At 33.1% G+C, this 24,504-nt stretch overlaps 1 protein-coding gene and 1 pseudogene across 1 annotated transcript; both read left to right on the forward strand.

The window, feature by feature from the left end:
* The first annotated feature begins 649 nt into the window (after window positions 1-649).
* Window positions 650-1,974, forward strand: LOC129741050 (uncharacterized; annotated as a pseudogene).
* Window positions 1,975-8,830: 6,856 nt separating this feature from the next.
* On the forward strand, window positions 8,831-19,169 carry LOC129741051 (ankyrin repeat domain-containing protein 29; the record flags this gene model as incomplete). Its single annotated transcript, XM_055732751.1, has 4 exons — window positions 8,831-8,938; window positions 9,578-9,676; window positions 17,545-17,742; window positions 17,815-19,169. Coding segments are annotated over 4 exons (804 nt in total), but the record flags the coding sequence as incomplete, so codon positions are not given.
* Window positions 19,170-24,504: the final 5,335 nt, after the last annotated feature.

Here is a 24,504-nt window from a genome sequence, read left to right on the forward strand (position 1 = left end):
GTGAAGACGACTTGGGCAACTCAAATTGTGAGATCAGAACTGTTTCTGTACCTGAACAAAGCCTCTTCCACTTCTGTTCGAATATTCATCTCTAAGTACAATTGCTTCAAGAACGAGGATAAGCGGGTAACAGGTTACCAAATAAGTGTGAAGAAATAAGTGTTGGATATTTCCACGTTTCTGGGCAAGTTTGGTGACCCAGGTAGATCTGTGTTAGGCATTTCTCAAGCGCTCGTTTGCGTTTCCGATGCCTTTTGGTAGAAAAATCCTTTTTCGGGATGCTCTGGAATCGCTCCCAAAAAAAATTAACTTTGCCTGCGGGATTATTCTTCTTAAACTTGTCAAAGCTGAAAGTTTGCCGATTTTTGTGGTTTTAGGAGACGAAAAAGTGTGGTTTTTGAAACGTGGAAAATGGTGCACATCAACAAACAGCCGACGGAAATTCTGGAGCGTATTTTCGACTACTTGAAGTACGCGGACCAGGAAGCGGCCATGTTCGTTTGCGTCCGTTGGTACGGAATTCTTGATACGGACCGATACTTGCGGGGGCGTCGTTTGTCGATCTGTCCGGTGAAACTTGAGTGTGGAAAGTTCCTGCAACGATTTCGACAACATGGAACGCTATCAATCGTTTTCGATAACTGATACGATGATGTTTGGCGGATCAAGATTGTTGGCCAGTACCGGACATGAGAATTTCTTGGATCGCTTCCGGGAGTTTTTCCTGCGTGAAGTAGTGCTTGATCGAGTGGAAGATTTGAAGATTCGACTGTATCGATTTTCGTTGGCTGAACTTTTCTCCGGTGATGATTTGCTGCTTATGCCAAATTTGAAGAAACTGAGCTTTCATCCATCGATTTGGGTCGACAATGAAGATACTCATGCGTGCCGAATTTCGGCACCAAACTTGAAGGAAATTGTTGTGGAAGATTCCGGAGTAAGCTTAAGCCCGTTGGTTTATCTATTCAGTGAGCAAGTGGAGAAAGTTACCGTTAAATTCATAGACAAAATGTTGTTCTTCAGCAGTATCGGACGCAAGACTTTTGCGAATGTAAACGATCTAACTCTAGTGGCTTTGGAAGGAAGTGTTCCTCCGAGACTGTTTCATAGAGCAGATTTTAGGAAACCCCATCGAGATTTGTTCCGCAGATTGAGCCATCTGAAGATTGTTGACCCGGAAAATTTATTCTATCCTGTGTACGAGCATCTTTTCCGGTTCTGTCGCAATCTCAAAACGCTCACCGTTCATAGTCGCAATATGAGTGAGGAAGCTTACAATCAAATCGATAATTTGAAGCAGCTCGAAGAGCTCGACATACTGACGGAAATTGGAAGGTCCTGTTACACCAAAAGACTTTCGCTGCCTAATTTACGCAAGTTGACAACATTTGTGGGAGCTTTGGCTCCGATGAATGAAGTGCCGAAACTTCACACGCTGCACGTGCAAACTAGCGGAATACTTTGGAAAGTTCAATCAACATCTGCAAGAACTGAAGCTGGAAAAACTTGAACTGGATTCACTGTTTATCGAACAAATTTGTACCCTCAAAACGTTGAAGCTTTTGGAAATGGACGATGTGGAAGCTGTGAGTACTTTAAGTAGATTATTTTTCCATAAGAAAACTAAATCTTTATTTATCCCTCCCTCAGGAACAAGTCGGCGTAGAGCTGATCTTCCAGCAAATGCCCCATCTTAAGCAGGCTCGCTTCATCCGGTGTCATCTGGTGAAGGAAGTGCTGGTGTCGGAGAATGATTTCATCCTGGCCAGCGACTACAGTGCCCTGGAACAGGACGGATACCACGACGAGATCGATCTAACCTTCTTCGAGCGGCTTCGAGAGGCCCATCCCCAGTGCCGAATTGCCAACGATTGCAGCCGAGTCGTGCGATACTTGACGCGAGATCAGCAGAACTGGTTATTTCCGTACGGCTGTCATGTGTTTTATCTGTATCAATATTGGCGCGTTTATTAGGCGATGGTTGAACCACTTGCTGGAAGGTTAATTTTGGTTAAAATTTCCTTCGATTGAACTTCCTGTGTATTATATTGTAAATAAAAACCCTACCCTACCATGTTTAGTTATTTTTAATCCGAAAATTCCCAGAGTTTTATAAACAAAAATCAAACCATTATTTAAATTCAATTTCAATCTTTTTATTTAAAATAGGGTTCGTTTTGAGATAAAAAAAAAAGTTTTTTGGAGGCTTCAAATAACTTTCTTGGAAGATACAGTTTTAAAAGACAGGCTTAATGTTTTGTTTCACCATTCTTGGAATAATATTTCATCAAACTATAATGATCATTTTTGTCATTGTTGTCATTGTTGTCATTTTTATCATTTTTGTCATTTCTGTCATTTTTGTCATTTCTGTCATTTTAGTCATTTTTGTCATTTTTGTCATTTTTGTAATTTTTGTTATTTTTGTCATTTTTGTCATTTTTGTAATTTTTGTAATTTTTGTCATTTTTGTCAATTTTGTCATTTTTGACATTTTTGTCATTTTTGTCATTTTTGTCATTTTTTTTATTTTTGTCTATTTTGTCATTTTTGTCATTTTTGTCATTTTTGTCATTTTTGTCATTTTTGTCATTTTTGTCATTTTTTGTCATTTTTGTCATTTTTGTCATTTTTGTCATTTTTGTCATTTTTGTCATTTTTGTCATTTTTGTCATTTTTTGTCATTTTTGTCATTTTTGTCATTTTTGTCATTTTTGTAATTTTTGTCATTTTTGTAATTTTTGTCATTTTTGTCATTTTTGTCATTTTTGTCATTTTTGTCATTTTTGTCATTTTTGTCATTTTTGTCATTTTTGTCATTTTTGTCATTTTTGTCATTTTTGTCATTTTTGTCATTTTTGTCATTTTTGTCATTTTTGTCATTTTTGTAATTTTTGTAATTTTTGTAATTTTTGTCATTTTTTTCATTTTTGTCATTTTTGTCATTTTTGTCATTTTTGTCATTTTTGTCATTTTTGTCATTTTTGTCATTTTTGTCATTTTTGTCATTTTTGTCATTTTTGTCATTTTTGTCATTTTTGTCATTTTTGTCATTTTTGTCATTTTTGTCATTTTAGTCATTTTTGTCATTTTTGTCATTTTTGTCATTTTTGTCATTTTTGTCATTTTTGTCATTTTTGTCATTTTTGTCATTTTTGTCATTTTTGTCATTTTTGTCATTTTTGTCATTTTTGTCATTTTTGTCATTTTTGTCATTTTTGTCATTTTTGTCATTTTTGTCATTTTTGTCATTTTTGTCATTTTTGTCATTTTTGTCATTTTTGTCATTTTTGTCATTTTTGTCATTTTTGTCATTTTTGTCATTTTTGTCATTTTTGTCATTTTTGTCATTTTTGTCATTTTTGTCATTTTTGTCATTTTTGTCATTTTTGTCATTTTTGTCATTTTTGTCATTTTTGTCATTTTTGTCATTTTTGTCATTTTTGTCATTTTTGTCATTTTTGTCATTTTTGTCATTTTTGTCATTTTTGTCATTTTTGTCATTTTTGTCATTTTTGTCATTTTTGTCATTTTTGTCATTTTTGTCATTTTTGTCATTTTTGTCATTTTTGTCATTTTTGTCATTTTTGTCATTTTTGTCATTTTTGTCATTTTTGTCATTTTTGTCATTTTTGTCATTTTTGTCATTTTTGTCATTTTTGTCATTTTTGTCATTTTTGTCATTTTTGTCATTTTTGTCATTTTTGTCATTTTTGTCATTTTTGTCATTTTTGTCATTTTTGTCATTTTTGTCATTTTTGTCATTTTTGTCATTTTTGTCATTTTTGTCATTTTTGTCATTTTTGTCATTTTTGTCATTTTTGTCATTTTTGTCATTTTTGTCATTTTTGTCATTTTTGTCATTTTTGTCATTTTTGTCATTTTTGTCATTTTTGTCATTTTTGTCATTTTTGTCATTTTTGTCATTTTTGTCATTTTTGTCATTTTTGTCATTTTTGTCATTTTTGTCATTTTTGTCATTTTTGTCATTTTTGTCATTTTTGTCATTTTTGTCATTTTTGTCATTTTTGTCATTTTTGTCATTTTTGTCATTTTTGTCATTTTTGTCATTTTTGTCATTTTTGTCATTTTTGTCATTTTTGTCATTTTTGTCATTTTTGTCATTTTTGTCATTTTTGTCATTTTTTTCATTTTTGTCATTTTTGTCATTTTTGTCATTTTTGTCATTTTTGTCATTTTTGTCATTTTTGTCATTTTTGTCATTTTTGTCATTTTTGTCATTTTTGTCATTTTTGTCATTTTTGTCATTTTTGTCATTTTTGTCATTTTTGTCATTTTTGTCATTTTTGTCATTTTTGTCATTTTTGTCATTTTTGTCATTTTTGTCATTTTTGTCATTTTTGTCATTTTTGTCATTTTTGTCATTTTTGTCATTTTTGTCATTTTTGTCATTTTTGTCATTTTTGTCATTTTTGTCATTTTTGTCATTTTTGTCATTTTTGTCATTTTTGTCATTTTTGTCATTTTTGTCATTTTTGTCATTTTTTTTCATTTTTGTCATTTTTATCATTTTTTTTCATTTTTGTCATTTTTTTGTCATTTTTGTCATTTTTGTCATTTTTGTCATTTTTGTCATTTTTGTCATTTTTGTCATTTTTGTCATTTTTGTCATTTTTGTCATTTTTGTCATTTTTGTCATTTTTGTCATTTTTGTCATTTTTGTCATTTTTGTCATTTTTGTCATTTTTGTCATTTTTGTCATTTTTGTCATTTTTGTCATTTTTGTCATTTTTGTCATTTTTGTCATTTTTGTCATTTTTGTCATTTTTGTCATTTTTGTCATTTTTGTCATTTTTGTCATTTTTGTCATTTTTGTCATTTTTGTCATTTTTGTCATTTTTGTCATTTTTGTCATTTTTGTCATTTTTGTCATTTTTGTCATTTTTGTCATTTTTGTCATTTTTGTCATTTGAGTTCCGAGTAGGCCTTGGTCGAGTGCGGACGCGTTTTTCTGTTGTCTCATTGCGCTACGTTTCAAGAGTTGTCTTTTCTTAATAATTTTCGTGATTTTCAGCTAAAAATGGCCAGAAGTCGGAAAAAGTTTTTGTTGTGTCAAAATGAGCTGATATGAAGAGTGAAACTGAAAAAAACCTGATTTGAACCTAGGAAAGTGGGGAATGCCTGCAAGTTTACTTTGTGCGGCGCGTTTCAATTCTCTTCCCGTGCCCTGTTGATTTTATTTTCGCCAAGCGTGGGTCAAATGAACTATTATTTAATTGACGAAGCTACGACGGAGTGGGAGAAGCATTCCGGAATATTTTCGAATTATGTGGAATGGCTTCGAAATCTACGGAAAAATGTTGGTTATTTTAGAAAAATGGCCAATCCGTTGTGTTGAGAAGATTTGAGAAGGGAAAAAAAATTGCTATAAAGGTGCCGTTTGTGTGTGTTTTGAGAAGAATGAGTGTTCAATTAGTGTCTTTAAGCAAATAAGAAGTTTAAAGTGGTGGAGTGAGAAAAAAAATAGAAATTCTTAACCATGAAGAATTAAATTGCGATTTTGGTGTCGTGCCGTCAATGTTAGAAAGTTTGATCGCTTGAGGAAGGGCAAATCTTGATGTAATGTGTTATGCATTAGAAAGCGCAGCCTACTACGCGTCGTTGACGAAGTTACTTGCACATAGGAGATAGTAAGAGAGGAAATTCAGCAATCGTTCATGCTTGAAAGTTCTTGCACACGTTCAAGATGCACGGCAAACTCTTTATTCCGCTTAACGCGTACAAGTTTTGTGTTTGCTCGTACTGTTTTCCGTAAAAATCTGGCATGGTCAGAAACGGGAATGGGGCTAAAGCTACGATAACATTTATGTAAGATGTTTAAAGGTAAGGTAAGATAAAAGGTAAGATTTTGGTTCCATAAAAAGGTAAGATTCATTCATTGAATTACCATTTGTTTCATTTCATATCAAATATTAGAATACCCAATGCTTTTGGTACTGAAATCTTTTAGAATGGAAAAATTCTAAGGATTTCGGTGCTATATTAATAATTTCTCTGCTCTTAGAAATATTTTCAAAAGCGAGCAATGGCGCTATAACCATGGTCGATGACCTGAGATGAAGGTACAAGGATTCAAAATTAAACAGTGTATGATGATTAAAGAAGCGTTTCTTTAATCATTGTATTGTTAAATTTTGGATTTTATGTAAAAAAAAAACCTCATTTCCATCCCCTGAAGGAAGAATCGCAAGGCCCAACTCGAAGGAGCATTGAAATATCTATAGCATCTATGCTCCCAACGAATTAATATCAAATAAACATGGGAACGTATGGTACTGTTGTCCACGTTTCTTCCTCCCCTGGTTCCAGTTGTCTCTGCGTCCAATACTGCACAGTGGGCCCGGCCTTGATAAGATGGATAGTAAATGTATTTTTACTGTTCACCGGGATGCTGACAAGATCTGGCTGTGTACGTATCATAAGCATAAGCATAAGCATAAGCATTTTGTCATTTTTGTCATTTTTGTCATTTTTGTCATTTTTGTCATTTTTGTCATTTTTGTCATTTTTGTCATTTTTGTCATTTTTGTCATTTTTGTCATTTTTGTCATTTTTGTCATTTTTGTCATTTTTGTCATTTTTGTCATTTTTGTCATTTTTGTCATTTTTGTCATTTTTGTCATTTTTGTCATTTTTGTCATTTTTGTCATTTTTGTCATTTTTGTCATTTTTGTCATTTTTGTCATTTTTGTCATTTTTGTCATTTTTGTCATTTTTGTCATTTTTGTCATTTTTGTCATTTTTGTCATTTTTGTCATTTTTGTCATTTTTGTCATTTTGTCATTTCTGTCATTTTTGTCATTTTTGTCATTTTTGTCATTTTTGTCATTTTTGTCATTTTTGTCATTTTTGTCATTTTTGTCATTTTTGTCATTTTTGTCATTTTTGTCATTTTTGTCATTTTTGTCATTTTTGTCATTTTTGTCATTGTTGTCATTTTTGTCATTTTTGTCATTTTTGTCATTTTTGTCATTTTTGTCATTTTTGTCATTTTTGTCATTTTTGTCATTTTTGTCATTTTTGTCATTTTTGTCATTTTTTGTCATTTTTGTCATTTTTGTCATTTTTGTCATTTTTGTCATTTTTGTCATTTTTGTCATTTTTGTCATTTTTGTCATTTTTGTCATTTTTGTCATTTTTGTCATTTTTGTCGCAATATTTAAAATAAGTATTTTAACAGATAACACAAAACTTGTGTAAAATTTTCAACGATCGTTTTGAACCAAATTATGCTTTTTGGCTGGGCCACCAGATGTCTCCAAACACACTAAAGAGAAATGTCGAAACCAAACTGAGAAAAAAACTGAATTTTGGTTAGTTTTGAACAGGTAATATGAACTGTTTGGCATGTTTCAAGAAAATTGCAGTTTAAGTTTCATAACACTTTCCTCCGGTTGCATAATGGAAAAATATCTTAAAAGTCATAGCGATTGACTTCCTTCAAGCTAGAAGTACTAAATTCTTCAAAATGGAATGAAAAAGGACTTTTGATTGTTTGTTTTTTTGTTTCTGATGGTTTTTTCCGGAGAACGAAATTCAACTGAAATTGAACCATGGACAAAATAAGAATGATTACGTCATTCTCTTTTTCTTACCATATTCTCGAGTCTCTGCAAGATATTAACACAATTATCACCGAATCTTTTAAATTTGTTCAATGTTTTCTAAAATTACTAAGTGTTTTGACACTAGAATTTGTCATATCATCATTTTGATCGCTGTGCCACCTGAACGTACTTTTGAGCTGCTTATCGCCCATAGTTTTATTTCTGAATTTATGCACAAGCTTTTTTCTTTTTTTCTCAATGAAAAAAAGTGATGAAACGCTGTTTTTTCTAAGCAATCAGAACCAAAAATTTGTGGAATTAGTAGGCGGTGACCGTTACTGACAAGTGAGACCCTTGAAGGGGTATAAGTGCATAAAAGCTTATTTAGAGAAACACGTTTTCAAGCTGCTGTGTTTGACCTCTATCCATGTATATTTGGAATGTTTGTATTTTTCATTCTATCAAAAAAAAAAGTAGTGGGGTGGAGGTGGGTATCATGGCCACTTTTTTTCTATGCTTCACAACTTCTTTATTGTAAAAGATAAAAAGAAAAAAAAAAATGGAAAGGTTTTCTACATTTTAAAGGTATCATCATAAGGTTTTTTTTTTGAATTTTTTAAAATACATTAGTTTCCTGAGTTCTGACTGTTTTCAAAAAAGTAATTTTTTTGGACTTTGAAAAACTGTGGGGAATCGTGGGCCACCAAATCTATATTGACTAGATAACGTGAAAAGTTTATGATTTGTCCCAAAACTGAAATTTCATAATTCATTTCGTCATTTTAAAGTAATTACGAAAGAGGAAATAAAAAAAAGAATTGTGAATGAACGAATAGTTCTTAATTCCTGGCTTGCGAACGTTTCAGCAAAATTCCTTATTTAGGATTTATTTTCGTCTCCACCACATTAGAAAAAAATGGACAAAATATTTTTCACAGCTCTTTATTTGGTTAAAGGTAAAACATATTTTAAGTTTTGAATGTGTATAAAAACACCAAAATATAGGTGGCCCACGATTCCCCCCATAGGTGGCCCACGATTCCCCCACAGCCCCCACAGCCCCATAATCTTTTCGTCACAGTTCAAAATTGAATTTCATGTTATAGACCGAAACGCTTAACAGCGTTCTTCAATTTTAAATAATCTCAAATGAACAAAAACCAGGGAAGTGAACCTGTGATAAAATCATAACAAATTGAAACAAAAAAAAACTGTTGAAAAACATTGTATTATTTTAATTTTTTTTCTCTCGTTTCTATTCACTTCCGCAGACCGGCACGACGGCTCTATTTTTTGCGGCCCAGGGAGGATTTGTGGACGTTGCCAGGATATTGCTGAAAGCCGGTGCCCCGGTGGACTGTTCCTCGGTTGTAAGTGTCCCATGCCTTTTGCCATCATCGTAACAACAGTAGTGTTTTGTCCAAGTCCGTGTCGCTGAACGGCTCCCTGCTTTCCATCGCCATAACACAGCTTAATCCTAATCCATCACACCGGGGCTGAGCTCTGCTGGTGGAATATTGTTTTAAAAATATAAACACAAAGACAAAAACACGCTCGGGGAAATTTTCTTCCATTCAATATGCTGCTAGCCGTTGTTATGCTTTCATCGTATTTTTTTCAAACGAGTGAAATCCTTCCTGTCAATCGCATTATTAATTTCTGAAATTACTTTCACCCAACGACCCCCCGATGAAGGTGATGATGATGTTGATGATAGGGTACTTTCATTGAAGAAGGAAAGGGGGGATGATTTCTTTGAATTTTCTCCTTCCCACATACCTAACTACCTTTAGCAGCAGTCAATTCCAAAGACCTTCGCAAGGGTTTTGAGGTGGATGAATATTTTTAATTAAATCCTTTCTTCGGTTTCATATTTTCCTTACCCTGTCTTGCCCGGTGCCCTGTGGATCTGGACATTGGCCATCATGTGTGTGACGGCGACCGACGGCAACCCGGATCTTCCGGATGCGGATGCGGATGTGGATCGGGACGACGGAAATCGCGCGCAGGACGGCGGTACGCCACTGTTCGTCGCCTGTCAGGGTGGACACGAAACGATGGTCAGCGAGTTGCTAAGCCACGGAGCGAACGTTCACGCTTGTATGAAGGTAAGTCTTTCTATATTTTTATAATTAGTTTTCGCCGCGTGTTTTTTTTTTCGTTTGCCTTTGCTAGCTTCCTGTTACCGGTACCTACCTGGTGGGTTTTTATTTCGCTGCTGAAGAAAGTCCCCCAAAGGGGTTTATTAAAAGTGCTAGAATTCCAGGAGGTTTTCGTTCGAAGCCCTGCTTTCATCAGACAGAGGTCTTACCCGGAAGAGCGCGCAGTGATTTTCTGTTACCCGAACAGATTTTTCAATTATGATTTCCAATGAAATAATTCTTAGAATTGCGTATTAATTTATACACTACAGAACAATAAGTCCAGGCGTAAAAAACTCCCGGCATTCATTGAATTCTAAACAAAAGTGTGTGGAATAATGTTCTTATTCCTTAAAATTGGGAGTACTTCGATTTTAATATCTTTGTTTAGTTTCGCAAGAATTCTTTTCTTAGGGTTTTTGTTCTATTCAATAACTTCAGAAAAATTTAACAATAATAAAATAAGCAAATTATGCATGTTTTCAGTATGAATACAATGTGGTCCATGTAAAGTAAAAATTGTGGATTCTATGAAAAAATCATAGCAATCCAAAAGCTCCCGTTGACAGCCGATAAACAATCATGCGGCAAACACTACATCAAATCACATTTTTTTTAAATCGCACTTAGAGCAAGTTCACTGGTGTTGAGAAAAAGTGGTAGAAATTTTGTCACTTTCAGCACATTTTGAAAATATTGCCTTGCAAAACATTTTCAACATCTGTGGCCTTCAATTTTTTTTACAACACGTGTTGTATTTTCACATGCTATGATGCAAAAATATCAATATTTCCATCACATATGGCTAAAATAGAAACAGTGCTGCAAAAAAATACAACGCCCAAAGATCTTGAAAACATTTTTGCATGGTGAAATTTCAAAATGTCAAAATGTCTACACTTTTTCCCAACAACCAGTAAACTTACTCTACGTATTTGTACATTTTTTATTAAACCTGAACTCTGTTATCAATAAGTCGGCATCCACCTCTGAGCATATTTATGATGGAACCATTTTCTCAGAAGCACAACCAGGCGTCGTATATTTTTTTCCGATTACAACTACGAAATAAATTTTAGTAGTATTAAAATTCTTTATCTCCATCTACTAAAACACACACTCTTGTAAGGCGTGTGATACTGATCATGATGTTCGAGAAAAACCATTCATCATCGCGGGGCAATTTTCATTCGCCATCGATCCCCAGAAGCTGGGTTTTTAACTTACCACAATTGAAACACGCCCCTCTTTCAGCGATAATCTGTGAGTACATCACAACATTGAGCTCTCACATGAACAATAAAAATTTTCAAAAATTTTCGAATGCGACGAAAAACACACGTGCGTTACAAATCGATCAACGCCTACTTCTCTAAAAGAGGAATAAGCTCCTCCAAACAGTTATCACATAAGAGCAGAAATTTCAGATGAACAGGAGTTTTCGAGTAGGCCTTGCTCGAGTGCGGACGCATTTTTTCAGTTTCTCGTTGCGCTGCATTTTTGGGATTTTTTCTTTCCCAATGAAATACTAGTGGTTTGAGAAGAATGTGAGATGAAATGTACATAAATTGAGAATTGTTTTAGCGAGTCAAGAAAAGATGATGTGTTAAGTTGAAATTAAAAAGTACTCTTGTGATTTGTGGCTGAAAAAGTATAGAATGCGAACGAAAACGGATGTCATAATGCGGAGGCCGGTAGTCGGGGATAACAAGAACAGGAAAACCCGGTGAGAGCTTTCCGATTTTTTATACTTTGGACACTTTCACTTTCCTATCATTTTGGGTGCTGTGCGTTTTTCTTAAATCAATTACCTAGATACGGTCCAAATCGAGTGAAGCAGCATTGCCTCGGTTCGGTAGCGTGAACATTAGTCTTTCTCATTCCTTCTCATATATCAATACCATACAATACATGATACCGATGAAAAACAGTAATTTGGTTGGTCGTGGGTCGTTGTTTTCACTCACGAAATTTTCCGAAATTGTTTATTTTTTATCAATTTCTGTTTTCAGTAGTTGCTATCACCATCATCGTCACGGGTTCGTAACGTTGGACACGTATGTTCATGTCACACAGGTTGCTTTGATCGATTAAAATACAAGATGCTAAAAGCCAAAATGTTATGCGTAGTTATGCTCTTAATATTTTTTTTAAATCGAAGTGATGTTAAAAAAATCCGATTTAAATTCTTTTTCAGTTTTTGAGTTGATGCTTTACAATGAAAATTTAATTTAAACTGCGTTTAAATGAAATACTAATTTTAATGCAAGTAATAATATCCAACCAGGTTGGCAATGAAATTCACTCCTTTATCACTCTGTGTTGTGGACTGTAAACAACCATCGATGGAACTTGTTCCCCTCGTGGAACAAGTCTCTCCTAGACAACCCCTGGTGGTTGTCCTCATCGATGGAGGCAGGTCTTAAGAGACTGTCTGCCTGGAATGCCTCGCAAGGCTAGGGGGATCTCGATCGCCTTGTTGACCGAGATCGAACTCTTTCGTAAAGGAGGGGAGGGCTCTGATAAGAGCCGTTCTTGGCAGTGGACCTGGGAGCGAGCATCGGATGGAGCACAGACAACACTATTTAATGGCGATACATTTTTGGTTTATTTCTCTATATACACTTTTTACTCTGCACAGTTCTTCTTTTCTTATGTTGATGTTCGAATAGCTTGGTTGCAGCTGCTCTCAGGTGGTCTCGCCCAGGACCACTCTTGGCTGATCCGCCTTCTTCTGAGTCGGCCACCCAACTGAGCCGATGTTGCTTGGATGATGGTTTGATAAAAACTGACACTGCAACACGCGGGAGCGCGCGTTTTTATAACCGCAGCCAGTCGCCTGCTGTTCCCTGATTGGCCGGTTCTTCTCTCTCGCGTCTCTCCTTTCTCAGTCCGCTTGTCGGACTGAACACTCTGTTTATTCTTTTTCCATATAGTTTTTGCCCAAAGTATTGCACCCACAGTCTAAAAGTGTTTTTTATTGGAACTTTTATTATGATTGTAATATTTTTGAATATGAGGCATAGCTTAGCAATGCATCGATTCGTTTGTACAACAGTTATTGCACAATACGAATTGCAACATTATTTGTACTACATAAAAATATTTTCAACTGTTGAGAAAATTAAAAAGTTATTGATCAAATTCAGTTGTTCAATCCAAACAATACAAACCATTTAAATTTCGCGCTGTTGTCCTTATTTAAATACTATTTATGTGAAGCTCAAAATGCCAACCCCGTCGGTGGTCAGATTATAAAACAGTTGAGGCCATAGCGTAGATAGGTATACACAGAGAAATTTAAAGGGAAATAATTTGCATTCTTGTAAAAGAAACAGAATATCTATTTTGCTTGCAATACTTTGTTCTGTTTTTTGATGTTATTTAATTTTTGGTTGTTTACACTCAGTGCCAGAAAAACAGTGCATTAGGGTTGAAATATGATTACTTAAATCTCATATAGTTCAATCGTGCATTAATCATTCATGCGAATTTATTAAAAGGCCTCATTAGGAGCGAATAGGAGTTTCAATAGGAAACGTAGGAAGTATAGGAGACTAGGAGCTTAGGTTAAAAGTGGTTACTTTACCTCTCAAGGTAATCTCCCATGCCACAATACCTTTTCCCAAACATCCAGCGTGAAGATCTATGGAGGGATGGCGTACAGCCGGCCTCCGCTAAACATATCTTCACATGTGCTGCACTTCCCTTCCTCCTATCGACTACATGGACTTGGCCGGCGTCGTTATTGGTTCATTTTTAAGTATGAGATTATCAAAACTGCATAGTGAGATTGTGATGCTTGTTCCCAGCACCTTTCATTTGGTTCATTGTGCAATGGTGATTATCTCGAACCAATCACGGAGTGCAACCATTATGCCATTGGCCAGGAGGGGCCGCAGGTGGACCGTAGTTGATAGCAAGCTCAAGCTCAAGAGCAGAAATTTCAGATGAACATTTTCATAAATGGAACACGACAGTCGAAAAAAAAAACAAATCAAAAATAGAATTTACAAAATTGTGATAATAAGCAAATCGACAAAATTTACAAAATAGAAAAATATGACAAAAATGCCAAAATTGACAAAAATGACAAAAATGACAAAAATGACAAAAATGACAAAAATGACAAAAATGACAAAAATGACAAAAATGACAAAAATGACAAAAATGACAAAAATGACAAAAATGACAAAAATGACAAAAATGACAAAAATGACAAAAATGACAAAAATGACAAAAATGACAAAAATGACAAAAATGACAAAAATGACAAAAATGACAAAAATGACAAAAATGACAAAAATGACAAAAATGACAAAAATGACAAAAATGACAAAAATGACAAAAATGACAAAAATGACAAAAATGACAAAAATGACAAAAATGACAAAAATGACAAAAATGACAAAAATGACAAAAATGACAAAATTATTAAAAAAATTTAAAATTAACAAATTTGACAAAATTGAAAAAAAAATGGCAAAATTGGCAAAAGTGACCAAATTTTGTCAATGCGACGAAACTGATAAAATTGATATAAATCTGTTAAATTTAAAAATCAAATAAAAAGTTGTAAAATTGACAAAATATTTGTAAATTACATATTTCACAAAATTGACACATTTGATAAAAATCCCAAACTTAAACAAAAAATTACAAGTATGACATTAGTGACAAAGTTTTGCCGATCTTATCAATAAAATTATGTCAATTTATTCATTGGACCTTTTTTGTTAAATTTATCAATTTTGTTAGCTTGACCTCTTTTGTCATTTTTAATCTACTTGGAAATTTCATAAATTTGGTTTTTTGGCAAACTTGTCAAATTTGATAAAATTAACATGTGACAAAATTGGCAAGTATTACAATATTGACAATCTTTCATATTTCACCAAATGATAAAATTGAATGGTCGTAAAAATTTATAAAAGTACAAAATCAATTGACGGATTACACTAGTTTATAGCATTTTTGAACTAAGTAATCAGAAAAATACTTTTGATGTGAAATCAGGCACTGAATCGAAAAATGATGTTTAAAAAAATCTCAGTAGAATTGTTTATGAGTTATGCTTCAAATATTTTATTTTTGAAAAATAGAAAAGGACTTGAACTTATATTCAAATATCTCGGGTTGAAAAGCATAAATTTGAAATATCTTTTTTTCCATTTTTAAGGTGAATAAATTTGCTATCGATCATTCGAATTTCATTTTTGCGTTTGATCAACAGTATTGTTGATATTAGTGAATTTATGATGGAAAAAATTATCAAAAATGCATTTTGTTAGAGAAAATGTTTGTTCGATTCACAATCGGAAATGTATTTTGCAACGAAAAAGTTATTTGCAATTCGCATCGCAAATTAAACCATCTGCGATGAAACGCCCTATCGAACCATCATCAACAGTCATCAACTCGACCGAGGTTGCAGCGGAACAATAAACGCCGGCCGGCGTGCCGGTGAGATTTGTGGCTTCACACAATAGAGCCATCGAAATTGTGATCGATTGTGTGCTGTTGGTTTCATCACACGCGCTGGGTGAAAACCTACCTACAGACAGTCTTCGTTCGTTCGCAGCCGTCTGCACATCTCATTCGCATGCAAGTTTTCCATTTCAACCTGGAACTTGCTATTTCATACTGGAGTGCTACCTTTAAGTCCAAAATTATTAGTTAAGAACAAAATATAAGTTTAAGTTCCAATAAAGTTTTATCATTAAATAGTGTTTAGCATGCAAAATTGGACTTGTTAATTAAACTTTAATAGTGTTTAGCATGCAAATTGGGACTTTGTGAATAAAACGGTAGGAGAATAAACCGTACTTAAAGTGATAAATCGAACTTTTCATTTCGTGCTACGAAACAAGATTCGACACACCGAATCTTCACGTGAGTGATTCCGGATTTTGTCCACTGCCCTCCCGGGGCTTCGACAATGTTGTTTCATCGACAGTTTTATACATTCATTATAAGGCTATGATCATTTAGTATCCGGGCACTTTATTTCGGTAATAGCTACGTTAATAGAGCTCGGACATGCAAAACTTTAGTAGCGTTGTGTTTGTTATGAAAAGGACTATCTTGCCTATTTTTGATAGATTTTTAAGTTAACATGTGTTTGAGATATTTACGATGCAAAAAGACATGGATAAAATAATTTTGCACAAATTTACTCCTTTTACGCATTTTGTGCCTCGAAAATTCTTCATTGTTGACTTGAAAGCTCATGAACTGTTGATTTTTTCTGATTTTTTTTTCGGACTAAATTGTTAAGAAGTATAAGGAGCCACTCTAGGATCCACACGAACTTTAAACCAACCATCGGAGTGCAACCCTTGATCTTAAATATGGTAAAAAGTCTATGGTTATTGGGGATAACTGAATGCAAACTTCTTAAATAATGCAAATCATCTATTTCCGGCAGGCAAAAAAGTGTTGCCTGACTAGTAGGCACCAAGTAAATAACTAATAATGATCAGTTCCAAAGATCGCGATTTAAAAATCCGATTTTCTATGGGCCTTGAATTTAAATTCAAAACAAAGATTTCAAGTGGTTATTAATAAAAATTGGTTGAAAATTGAATAAGTTATGGTTACCTTTTTATAACCGACATTTTTGAATTTTTGAATAATTTATCGAACTATTCTTAGTATATGAGTAATTAACTATGACAAATTTCACTCTCTTCATGCTAAGATTGCTTATTATTTTGCAGAAGATCACATGCCAAATTTTAGCAAAGTCTGACCATGTTATGAGGTTACATGAGTCTCAAGCGTGAATAGGATTTTTAAGTATTTTGCTCGGGAGGAGCAAAAAATGCGTTTTTTTTTAATAAATAAGTTTTGCCTTCAATAACCGATTGCTTGTTACAAATTAGTTTCTTAAAGCCTTAGTTGAGACAAATATTTCACCCAAAGACTGCAACGCGATTGAACTTCAAACAAAAAATTTATTGCGGGGTTGTTTTATTTAGTTATGATGAACTACAAGAATAACATTACACATATGTTTAAACAAACATGAATGCCCGAGCAGACTTTCATGCTTGAATTGATAGCAAACAGTTACCAAAATAAGCAGTCAATGCCAAAATGATAGCGCATTTTTCGATGGCAAAATAAGGTTTCATTGAAGCATCAATATTTTAAAGTTTGATGCTAAACCAACACTTGAATAAGGCATTGAGACCTAATTGCAAGCTTTATTTGGTTTGGTTTTTTTTTCAAGATTTCAAAACAAGGCATCATCTAGGATTCACTGATTACGATAGAGTGGAAAATTGAGACAAAAATGATAGCACGATTTGGTACTCAATTTAATGTGAAGAAAAATCAATCAGGTGTTCAAAATTAGCAATGAAAATCAATCCAACGATTTTGGTTTCACTGAACGTTTTTTGAAACCCTGTTTAGCCAGCCCTTTCAACGGAGTTTTGAGGGCAAAACAATACCAAAATTTGGTTCTATTGAATACCAAAAAGTGGCATAATAATACCATCAAATCTAGTTTTAAAACGTTACCTATTCGAGGCATCATAAAAGTATCAGTAAAACCTACACTTGGCATAATCGAGGTTCCTTATATGAAAAGTTAGTCATGAATTTTGGCATTTACCACCATTTTTCGGGCAAAATGATACCATTTTTTTTCTTTAAAGGCATGATAGCAAAATTAGGTATAAATTTGTCATAAAAGTCTGCTCGGGTGGAGTTTCCGCAGCTCTTTATTTATATTACAGTTTAAACGTCTTTCCAGTATCGAATTACAATTTAATCCTTCATTGTTTCCCTCTTTTGTTTTCATTTATCTTCTTTTTCGCCCTTTCTAGGACCGGGCCACGCCCCTTTTCATCGCAGCTCAGAATGGCCACGGGGCGGTACTTAAACTGCTGCTAGCAGCCGGCGCCCATCCCGATAATCCACGGAACGATGGCGCAACTCCACTCTGGATCGCCGCCCAGATGGGCCACGATCACATCGTCAAGATCCTGCTGATGCACGGAGCCTATGTTGATTCGCTGCGATGCGTGAGTATTGTTATTTTTTTGGATTTGGTGGTTTCTTTTTAGAAATCGCTTTTTTTCTCTCTCTTCATTTAGGATGGTGCAACAGCCCTTTTTAAAGCGGCTCACAAAGGACACAGCTCGGTCGTTCACGAGTTACTCAAATATCGTCCCAATCTGGGGCTTATCCAGAATGGGGAAAGTGCGCTTCATGCGGCCGCCTTGTTCAGTCATCTTCCGGTGGTGAAGCAACTGGTGGCTGCCGGAGCTGAAATATCCTTGAAGAATCAGGAAAACCTGTCGGCACTTCAAATAGCCCGGCAGCAGAAGAATCATGGAGTCTATCAATATCTGAAGGAACGTGAACATCACATTCGACACCAAAGCGCCGCCCTCGGAACAGGAGGAGTGGGTGTGGCCAATCGAACGACCAGCACTGTCCAGGCTGCTCCATCCGCGTCTGTTGGCCCCTTCGCCATCACAACTTCGAGCTAGCTGCGGGGGGAAGGCGGAGAGAAAAAGAGCCATCCGTCCAACTAAGTCAAGTCGTCAAGTTGAGACATTTCTATTGTTATAGCCGAAGCTCTTCTAAGTTGTTATCGCCTCAAAAGTTGATGTTTCCCAAGAAATTATGTCGTTAAAGTTTTGTGTTTTATAGAGCGAAATTTCCCAGAAAAAAAAACAGCCACGCTCTAGCTTCGATAATTTATGCAATATGCATCAAATCTTTGTCTCTCAAGCTAACTAACCCACTAAACAAAACTATCCAAGCTTCCCAAAAAACCGAAAAATTAGACTAACAAATTCGCTGCGATCCGAACCACTAGAGGTGTATGAAGCTATAAACAAACGAAACAAGCATTTCGGGGGCTCACGAATTCCAGAGCAGCATCGTCTGTCCGTGATCCTCATCCCGGCTCATGGCTCCCGAAACACCGGCTTTTGGACCACAACTCTTAGCTGGATGATGATCATGATGACGATTACCCCAACCTACAGATGGCTGCTTGCTCCCTGTGGCACATTCTGGTTGGTTAACTTTTTTACGACTACCTACTACTGGTAGCATCTCAGGAAAGGCGAAATTGGAACGAATCAAGCGGCTGAAAAAAAAACAAATCTACGAACGAACTGAGATGAATTAAAATTTCTACAGTCTGATATATCGCGTGTCTTGGCACAGTGGCTCAAAATGACAGACTGATTCAAAAAACATAAATAAAATATGATTCAATAATTCACAAAAACAGATGAATGATTTATCTCTCAATATAAAAACCGTGAAAAAAAAACAACGTTTTGAAGAACCAGTAAGATCAAACAGTTGTCAACCAGAAAGTTAACAGACAAAAAAGTTGAAAATTCAATAGAATTGGCTTTCAAATTTTCGAGGTTGACGAAAAGTATCAGAGAAACCAAATTCGCCACAGTGAACACAAGCTTTTAAATGTTTTCTTGAAAACCTTGATGTCACTTTCAAGTTTATCTAGACTTTCTTGATTTTTTTTTATTTACTTGACTTTTTGGATTTCTTGACATTCTTGAATTTCTTGGCTTTCTTGATTTTCTTGACTTTCTTGACATTCTGACTTTCTTGACTTTCTTGATTTTCTTGACTTTCTTGACTTTCTTGACATTCTGACTTTCTTGACTTTCTAGATTTTCTTGACTATCTTGACTTTCTTGATTTTTTTTATTTTCTTGACTTTCTTGACTTTCAAGATATTCTTGACTTTCTTGAAATTCTTGAATTTCTTGATTTTCTTGACTTTCTTGACTTTCTTGACTTTCTTGACTTTCTTGACTTTCTTGACTTTCTTGACATTCTTGACTTTCTTGACTTTCTTGACTTTCTTGACTTTCTTGACTTTCTTGACTTTCTTGACTTTCTTGACTTTCTTGACTTTCTTGACTTTCTTGACTTTCTTGACTTTCTTGACTTTCTTGACTTTCTTGACTTTCTTAACTTTCTTGACTTTCTTGACTTTCTTGACTTTCTTGACTTTCTTGACTTTCTTGACTTTCTTGACTTTCTTGACTTTCTTGACTTTCTTGTCTTTCTTGACTTTCTTGACTTTCTTGACTTTTTTGACTTTCTTGACTTTCTTGACTTTCTTGACTTTCTTGACTTTCTTGACTTTCTTGACTTGCTTGACTTTCTTGACTTTCTTGACTGTAGCTGAATTCAAAGGAATCTTCGACTACTTTGAAATAATAGTTTCATTCAGCTAAGAGGTTCTTCAAACCTTTGATTATTAAAGAAAATCAAGAAAATCAAGAAAATCAAGAAAATCAAGAAAATCAAGAAAATCAAGAAAATCAAGAAAATCGAGAAAATCAAGAAAATCATGTTATCCAAGAGAATCAAGAAAATCAAGAAAATCAAGTAAGTAAAGAATTCAAAAAAATCAAGATTATCAAGAAAATTAAGAACGACAAGAAAATAAAGAAATTCAAGAAATACTAGAAAGTCAAGAAAACTAAGGATATTAAGAAAATCAGGACACTTAAAGAAAATTAATAAAATCAAGAAAAAAATGAGAATCAAGAAAATCAAGAAAATGAAGGAAATCAAGAAAATAAAAAAATCTAGATGATCAATAAAATGAAGAAAACCAAGAAAATCCAGAAAATAAAAATAAAATCACGAATATCAAGAAAATCAAGAAAATAATGAAAATCAAGAAAATAAAAAAATCAAAAAAATCAAGAAAATCTAGAAAATCGAGGAAATCAAGAAAACCAAGAAAGTCAAGAAAATCAAGAAAGTCAAGAAAATCAAGAAAATCAAGAAAATCAAGAAAATCACGAAAATCAAGAAAATCAAGAAAATCAAGAAAATCAAGAAAATCAAGAAAATCAAGAAAATCAAGAAAATCAAGAAAATCAAGAAAATCAAGAAAATCAAGAAAATCGAGAAAATCAAGAAAATCAAGAAAATCAAGAAAATCAAGAAAAACTAGAAAATCAAGAAAATCAAGAAAATTAAGAAAATCAAGAAAATCAAGAAAATCAAGAAAATCAAAAAAATCAAGAAAATCAAGAAAGTCAAGAAAATCAAGACAATCAAGAAAATCAAGAAAATCAAGAAAATCAAGAAAATCAAGAAAATCAAGAAAATCAAGAAAATCAAGAAAATCAAGAAAATCAAGAAAATCAAGAAAATCAAGAAAATCAAGAAAATCAAGAAAATCAAGAAAATCAAGAAAATCAAGAAAATCAAGAAAATCAAGAAAATCAAGAAAATCAAGAAAATCAAGAAAATCAAGAAAATCAAGAAGATCAAGAAAATCAAGAAAATCAAGAAAATCAAGAAAATCAAGATAATCAAGATAATCAAGAATATCAAGAAAATCAAGAATATCAAGAAAATTAAGAAATTCAAGACAATCAAGAAAATTAAGAAAATTAAGAAAAACAAGAAAATCAAGAAAATCAAGATAACCAAGAAAATAGAAAAAATCAAGGAAATCAACCAAATCAAAAATATCGCGAAAATGCAGAATGTCAAGAAAATCAAAAAAATCAATCAAATAAAAAAAACAAGAAAATCAAGAAAGTTCAGAAAATCAATAATATCAAGAAAATCAACAAAATCAACAACATAAAAAAATCAAGAAAATAAAATTAAATAAAAAAAACATAAATTTCAAGAAAATCAAGAAAATTACGAAAATCAAGGTAAGCTATCGAAACAAGTTATCTAAATAATCAAGAAAAATAGAAAAATCAGGATAATCAAGAACATCAAGAAAATGAATAAAATCAAGAAGATTAAAGAGTTCCAAATATTTATTAAAAATCAAAAACGAAAAAACGAAAACCAGAAATACATTAAGATAATCTAAAAAGTTAAAAAAAAAAACAGGCAAATCAAGAAAATCTAAGTCAAGAAATTTAAGAAATTTCAGAAAATAAGGAAAATTAGGTTTTTAAAGAATATAAAGATAATCGAGCAAATCTTCAAGAGCAATTTAAAAAAAAAAACACACAAAAATCCTGAAAAATAAAAAAAAGCAAGAAATGCTAAATAAATAAAACGATTAAAAATATTTAGAAAATCAAACAAAATAAAATTTCAAGAATATAAAAAAAATTAAGGATACAAGAAATTTAAGAAGGTCCATAAAATTATGAAAACCAGAAAATTAACCAAATCAAGAAGATCAAGAAAAAAAAGTCAAGAAAGTCAAACAAATCAAAGAACTCAAGAAAATCAAAAAAATTCAGTGAGAAAAAATGAAAAATTCAAATAAATATTTTTTTGTGAAAAATATGCAATAAGGAAAGTTGTGATTACTTTCTCGATTAATCAATTTTCAGCCACTGTGCCTATGCAAAGTAGCAGCGTCAAATATTTCCATCGTGTTGAACAGGAATGAAAGTGATAAAACAAGCGAACGGCGAAGAAATCATCACTCTTCAAGGAACAAAAAAAAAACAACTCCAAAAGCGAGTCAGTCAGATTGCCAAGACGAGGGCTAGGAAAAAATATTAAAATATCAGCAATATCAGCTAATAATCCTAATCAAATGTCAAAACATTTAATTATTGATTGTTGAGCAAAGCTGAGTCGAGCAGCCAGCGTTTGGGGGCATTTTTGTTTCGGAACTCCAGAAGGACTTTGAATCTATGAGAGAAAAGGAAGAATGGAAGATAAAAAAAACCGAACCGAATGACCGCCAGATAATGAAGGTTTCGTTTTGATTAACCGATCCGAAATCGGGCAATCGGAATCAGCTAGGTGGTGGCCAAACTAACTGGCCAAGCGGCTTGTTAGACTTTTTTTTTGTTAGGTTTTTTTGTTCAACCTACGTCTATCTGTATCTTTCAATAATATTTCATGCAGCAACGTGTTGTTCGAATTAATTTATGTCAGTTTTAAGTCACCGAAACTATGTCGAGGCACGTTCCGCATCCCCAAGATCTGTCCGGGCCGATAATGGAAACCAGCAGCAGCAGCAGCAGCAATCAATAACTGGTTAACTTGAGGCAAAAAAGAAAAAATAGAAAAATTCGGATGCACTAATAGCGACTTTAGGCGACAAACCCGATTAACTCTGGTTGAGCGATTTGTCATAGATGTAAGAGAAATTTCAGGAATTTTTTGTGTCTCTTTTTATTTGATCCTGGACTAAGCGTTTAATAATTTCTTCTAACTTCACAAAAATTAGTGATTTTTTGCTATAATGAATAATTTACTTTGTCAACTTTTTCCAAAGAAATGCAAAAATGTGTCATAATATACAGACAGTGGTGCAAAATTAAATTAAATAAAATTTTATCTCAAATAACTTATTCTGTCCTAGACCAAACATTTACACATCATATTCTTCTCAAAACTAGATCGATAGTGTTAAGAAAAAAGTCCTAAAATAAGAACAAGAACAACAGTGAACAGTTTCACAATTTTACAGGAATTCCATTGAAAACGATATTTTAAGCAATCTATCCTAAAAAAAAAACACACGTTAGGAATCATAGAATCTAGCACGAAGTTACAGTGGCACCATAAAACATACTAATAACTTAATAGAACCAGCAAACATTAACGCTTCTCACAAAACCAGGGCTCAAACCAGCAAACATTAACGCTTCTCACAAAACCAGGGCTCAAACAAAATTCCTATCTGCTGTTGAAATAAACTTCATAATAATGTAACGTAATAAAAATACGACTAACTAACCAACTGATGCGAAAATGTAGAACTAAACAATACAAAGCAATAAAGAAATGGAAAATTGAAAACTTGGGTTTGAACTCATTTATCCGAAAAAAAGTTGACGGAAACGAAAAAAAAAATTTCAGGTATTTTTTGAATTTTTAAATTTGAAATTTGTTTAGTCTTGTTCCAGTTATTTCTGAAAACTACAAAAAAAAAACAGATCTTTCAATTTTCTATTTTTATCATTTTTGTAATTTTTGTGTCATTTTTGTGTCATTTTTATGTCATTTTGATGTCATTTTGGTGTCATTTTGGTGTCATTTTGGTGTCATTTTGGAGTCATTTTGGTGTCATTTTGGTGTCATTTTGGTGTCATTTTGGTGTCATTTTGATATCATTTTGGTATCATATTTGTCATTTTTGTCATTTTTGTAATTTTTGTCATTTTTGTCATTTTTGTCATTTTTGTCATTTTTGTCATTTTTGTCATTTTTGTCATTTTTGTCATTTTTGTCATTTTTGTCATTTTTGTCATTTTTGTCATTTTTGTCATTTTTGTCATTTTTGTCATTTTTGTCATTTTTGTCATTTTTGTCATTTTTGTCATTTTTGTCATTTTTGTCATTTTTGTCATTTTTGTCATTTTTGTCATTTTTGTCGTTTTTGTCATTTTTGTCATTTTTGTCATTTTTGTCATTTTTGTCATTTTTGTCATTTTTGTCATTTTTGTCATTTTTGTCATTTTTGTCATTTTTGTCATTTTTGTCATTTTTGTCATTTTTGTCATTTTTGTCATTTTTGTCATTTTTGTCATTTTTGTAATTTTTGTAATTTTTGTCATTTTTGTCATTTTTGTCATTTTTGTCATTTTTGTCATTTTTGTCATTTTTGTCATTTTTGTCATTTTTGTCATTTTTGTCATTTTTGTCATTTTTGTCATTTTTGTCATTTTTGTCATTTTTGTCATTTTTGTCATTTTTGTCATTTTTGTCATTTTTGTCATTTTTGTCATTTTTGTCATTTTTGTCATTTTTGTCATTTTTGTCATTTTTGTCATTTTTGTCATTTTTGTCATTTTTGTCATTTTTGTCATTTTTGTCATTTTTGTCATTTTGTCATT

This window comes from Uranotaenia lowii, chromosome 2, assembly GCF_029784155.1.
Source record: "Uranotaenia lowii strain MFRU-FL chromosome 2, ASM2978415v1, whole genome shotgun sequence".
Lineage (NCBI taxonomy): Eukaryota > Metazoa > Arthropoda > Insecta > Diptera > Culicidae > Uranotaenia > Uranotaenia lowii.